Genomic DNA, 5,556 nt, shown 5'->3' on the forward strand with positions numbered 1-5,556 from the left:
CACACACACACACACACACACACACACACACACACCTTTATTACAACTCCCTTCATAAATATTCATAAATTTATCTGTGAATCAAGGTTTGATTCCAGTGATCGATATACACAACTTATTATGTTAATAAGTTTATGTTATTATGTTAATAAGTTTATTATCTATGTATTTTGGACAATAATAGCACTTTTTTCTTAACATTGAACAAATTTCCTTGAAAAAAATGTAAATGTAATCTTTTTTTTTAATAAAATCATTTCAAAATGTACAAACTAACTATCAGGGCAAAAATATTTACACTGATTGAAATGACAGATTCTGATGTTGAAACTGGTTTTCTTTTAGTTTTCAAAGAGGTTTTACATCCCAATAAAAAGCTTTAGCTCTGAAGAAGTTTCTGTGAAACATCTTTGGAAACCAAAAGAGGAAGTGTACTTGACTTTAGTCAAACACTTCAAATGGAATTACAGTATTTACGAGCAGCTGACAAAGCAAAAAGAAATGGAAAAACTCCATTGACAGACCGACAGACAGAAACAATGATTTCTCTCATTTTTATGTCTCACTTCTATTCGTGAACCTTGACACAGTTTCTCTGTCCTTTTTGTAATAACCTCAGTGAGATTACCTGTGCTCGTTCCAGTAAGGTAAATGTCACAAAGGCTGCACCAACAGAAAGTGATGGAACCATTTCCGACTTATGAAACATTTAGCCACATTTGTCACAAGTTAATGTTACAGTTACTAAATGTCAAATCTGGACACAACCAGTTTTAAGGATGGAAAGCAAAAGCTAGCCAAGTATCTCTTCAACAAAGCACTCCAAGGTCATTGGACCAGTAATAATGAATGTATTTTGTCCTTAGACATTAGCCTCTTTTACAAGACAGTTCTGTGAAATCACCTCACAGACCAGTCTGGCTTTAAGCTCCTTTGGGTCACTCATTCAGTTTTCTAACAACAATTTAGAGTTTCTGACCTGGTTTTGTGTCAGTGGAGGGTCATGTTTGTAGGCGAGGCCAGCTTTGATGAGTGCTGTCAGTGCCTCGGCTCCCCACTCTCTCATTCTGGAGTTTGGATGCTGGCAGACCTACAGAGGACACCAAGCAACAGCACATACGTACATTTAACATCAGATTTTATGTAGTTTGTACAGTAAAGACAGAAGACCCTCTGCGACAACAGATCATCACGGACACAAATGAACCATCGAGGTGAAGCTGAGCAAAGCAGGCTGATTAACAAAATGCTGAAATCTTATAAAGAGTTGGGAAACAAGGAAGCATTTATTATTGTAGCAATATTGCTTCAGAACCCAGACGGTCCACGTGTATCATTTTCAATCAAACTGAAGCCTACTGTTTTACCCACAAACTGCATTTGAGTGATTTTTTTTTTCGATTAGGCACTGGTTTAAAATAAAGTTCACAAAGAAAGATAACAATTGTATCAAACCAAACTTTGCAGGTGAAGCTTTAGATTTGGCTTCTGTGAAATCAAAACGTGAAAAGCTGCACATAATGAAACAATGAACACTGATAGCAGACAAAAACACTACGAACACATTGAGCACAGCGACATCTCAAATCCAACGCATTTGTGTCGGAGTGAGAGGAAAACAAACTGAAATGAGGAGAAAGATGGAAAAGTCGGTGTTTGTAGAATCTCAGCTTACCTTCTGCAAAACAGACAGGTGTGCAAAGGAGAGAGGAGATAAAGAAAATGTGAAGAAAACCTTCAAAATACCATGAGAGATTTATAAAAAGAGAATTTTCTAAAGAACGTAATGTAATTTCAGTATAAGTTAAAGTAAGTTAATAAACAGGTGACAATATTTCACCTCAAACTTAACTGGAGTTTTATAGAAGACTTATGATTACAGATTGTATTTTAGGCAGGACATCACGTTATGAAATCCCGGACGAGCCCCCAGTTTATATCACGACCAGGCTCATTATACTGCAACATAAAACTGACTGAATATGATGTTTAAAATATGTTATTTTTATTATTAAAAACAACCCACTCCAACTTGTGTACAATGCAAAATGAGGAACAGAGGACACAAGTCTCAAGCTTATGTCTTATAAGTCTTTTCTGGACACAGTCACCAAGCAAATAGACTCTCCACACCCACACCAGGATCTTACTCATGGACTTCTCACTGACCTGCAAATACTTTGAACACTAAAGCTGGAAACATACTCCCTCCGAGCTGCCAACGTCGGCACGGGTAGTCGCAGTTTCATGACGAAAATTATGCCACCGGTGTTCGCAGCGTCCGCTCGGCAGCCCCTTTTGGCACAACCCGCCGGCAGAAATTTTTACCCCACTCCTGCGACGACGGTAATGTGTGATTGGTTGGAAGTTCGTGGCCGTGTTTGTTTGTGCTGAAACTGAAAGCGCTCGGACACTGAAAAGAAAATAATAACTCGCTTGTAGAGCAGACTGTTGAAGCAGAGTTTTATAAAAATAGTCAAACTGAGAAAAACTCGTGGCGTGTTTGTTTGTGCTGAAAGCACTATGAGCTGCATTTACTTCAACCACTCGGTAAAAAAAAAAGGAAAAAAAAAATATGTCTCACTCCCAGAGCCGACTGTTACCAGGAAGCAGAGTTTTATAAAGATAGTCAAATCATGAAAAACTCATGAATGGAGATTAAACAGACGTGCACGTAGGAATCTGACTGATAAAAACTATGAAGCTTTAACCAGGACAGATGTGGATTAATACGTCGGGTGAGTGACGAGTCTGACTTTTTTTTTTTTGCATTGTCGGCTGTTGCGGGGAGAAACTCCATGCAGTGACGTATGCTGCAGCGGGAGGGGGGTTTCCCGAGCTCAGCGCGGGGTGTTTCAGTGACTATGAAATGTGTGTGCGAAAACAACTGCCGAACAACCACGTGACCGCGCGTCAACCCGTCGGCATCGGAGGGAGTATGTTTCCAGCTTAACACTTTGTTGCATCACTTTTCTCAATATAAGGCTCACCCCACACTGGTTTTATGGATAAAAAGCTAATTTCCCTCTGGGATCAATAAAGTATTTTTGAATTTGAATCGAAAAGGTGGACCACAGCTTATCTTTTGATTTAGGGATGTGAGTTATCTATTAATGAATAATCTAAAGTTGACTGATGCCTATCAACACAACTTAAAAACTGATTTAAAGTTTAAAATTTCTACTATTGACTCAAACTGAAAGAGAGTCGCAAGGAGGGAGTATCTTTCCAGTCCATCTAAGCAGACATTAATCAAATGGAAGACATTTTAATCTAACAAACCATTATTTGACAATCAGTTGTATGTCGATTATTGTTTTGTATTCCTATTTTAAATCAAGGACAATGAAGAGCTGTACTCTGTTTTTTTCTCCTTACAACAATGGTATTACTGCAGCAGTGAAGTTAGGACAGTTTTCAAATACATCTATGACATGGCCCTACTAGCCCATCTGACTGACTCCTAAGGCCTTGAGTAGGTACTAGAAGAAAGTTCACACCCCAGTCCAAACTTTTTGGTGAAGCGTGTTAGAGTGTAACATTTCAAAGATGGAAGAGTCTAAAAGAGAAAACCCAGAGGATTTGTTCCAGTAACACAGCATCCAGGGTCAGCAGGTGGAACCTGTAGAGTTCTCTGAACAACTCTTATCTCATCTCACATTTTCTACCTATAAATAAATTACAACCACAATAATTGTTTTCTAGTGTTTATTATCAATGATATGCAGAACTAACCTCCAACAGGTGACCTGTCAAGGGTCTCCACAGGACCTCAATACGATCCATGTTCACCAGGCCCGTTTCCAGCAGCTTAGCAACCGCAAACAGAGATGGTTCCTGAACAATAACCAGAAAAAAATATTTGTAGCCTGAATAAAAATACTGGAAAAATTGTATTCAAATGCACATTTCTGACATTTAATCAATATCACACATAAAAACACATATGAAAAATACATCAATGAAAGAAAAGAAGATGCCACCTTATTGTTTCCATAAGCCATTTCCATTGCCTCCAATGAGAGTGAACAGAGTGCATTGATCAAATGATGCAGAGAAACGTCATCCAGGTACCTAAATCACACAAACAGTAAACAATACAGAATATAAACATATATTTTACTTCAATAAGTTAGGTTTTCCGTGGGCTTCTTTGGGAAACAATTTTTAACCTGTGTTGTAGACAGCTTTTTGACAGAATTCAGTTTGTAGAAACAGAGTATATTTCTGATTAAATTGATGAGCTAACAGCTAGTCAGAGTGGGGCCCAGGGCTGCACCTAATGCATATTTTGATAGTCAGTGTCAGTAATTTTTTTTGATTGATTAATCATGAGCCATGTTTCCATCCAATTCTAATTCGAACTTTGAGCAAATTTTTAAAATTTCGCAAAAAGAAAAAGATGAAGAAATGTGAATCAGACGTGTTTCCATCAACTGGCTCGAAGCCAATCAGTTATGTCAGACGCATGCGTGTAGTAAACAGGAAGTAAAAGTCGCATCTCAGGAAAATGGAGAGAAGTTATCAGGAACGTGTTGCTACTATCGGGAAAGTAGTACTTTTTCTGTCATTTCAAGTAGTTTTGGCGATTTTACATGCTGTCTGGAGACGTAGAGAAAGAAATGCAATTCTTTTCACCTTACGAGAATAACTGAGAATATGCTGACAGCAGGAGGAGGGTCCAGCTGCAGTCGCTCTGGTACCGGTACCGGTTTCGGACAGACAGCGAGAACAGCTGATCAAAATGCGAGGTAAATGTTCGTTACGTCAGAACTTATTCGACAAATGTGTTTCCATCTCTCCTTTTGCACATTAACTCTTTTTCGAAAAAAAAAACCCCACCTCAAGCGAGCTTATCAACTCTTATGTGAATTAGAGGAAGTTTTTTCAAATCGTGCCATTTCCATTCACCTTTTCTGATGCCATACTTCAAAATGCGCATTAAAAAACATTGATGGAAACATGGCTACGGTTATTTCTGTCACAACGTCCATCTATGCATCCTGTGGGAGCCCCTCCTGGTCCTGTTGTAATGTGCAAATAACTCACAATAGCAGCCTCTCCCCCAGAATGAGGAGCTGTTAACGTGCCTTGCTGAGTTTAGACGTAGCTTTGAAAGTCCAAAATGAACTTAAGGAATCACTTTGGTTAAGGTGACATTCAAGTGCAAACAATAAAAAATTTATCCATCCTGTTTGAAATCTTGCTGGATCTGGCAGTCCAAAAGCATTAATATAATTCAGTGATTTAATATGATGACACTTAATGCTTAACTGCGCTTCCAACACTCTTTTCTGAAAATAAGATCTATGAGGCATCAACCTGACAAACAAGTTAACTTTCTGAAACTTACCCACCAGGAGAGGATAATCTTGATTCCAGTTTGAAGGAACGATGTACGTCAATTCAGGGAATAAGATTATGGAATAAATTGGAAAGTGCTGTTAAAAATACCAGATCAATGTTTCTGTTTAAGAAAATGATTAAAATTGATTTAATGAAAAAAATATGAAAAAGAATAATATGTACCCATAATTTGTTTGATGAGGATTATTG

General features: G+C 38.1%; 1 protein-coding gene across 2 annotated transcripts in view; it reads right to left on the reverse strand.

The window, feature by feature from the left end:
- The window catches only part of mon2 (MON2 homolog, regulator of endosome-to-Golgi trafficking), a gene marked incomplete in the record, with an annotated part of 79,098 nt that overhangs the window by 22,151 nt on the left and 51,391 nt on the right, over positions 1 to 5,556 (reverse strand). The window contains 4 exon segments of one of the 2 annotated variants that reach the window (XM_014025240.1): positions 980 to 1,090; positions 1,676 to 1,678; positions 3,736 to 3,837; positions 3,984 to 4,074. In XM_014025240.1, coding sequence (XP_013880694.1) covers positions 980 to 1,090; positions 1,676 to 1,678; positions 3,736 to 3,837; positions 3,984 to 4,074 — 307 coding nt within the window. 2 annotated transcript variants of the gene reach the window in all.

This window comes from Austrofundulus limnaeus, unplaced genomic scaffold (assembly GCF_001266775.1).
Source record: "Austrofundulus limnaeus strain Quisiro unplaced genomic scaffold, Austrofundulus_limnaeus-1.0 Scaffold463, whole genome shotgun sequence".
Taxonomy (NCBI): Eukaryota; Metazoa; Chordata; class Actinopteri; order Cyprinodontiformes; family Rivulidae; genus Austrofundulus; species Austrofundulus limnaeus.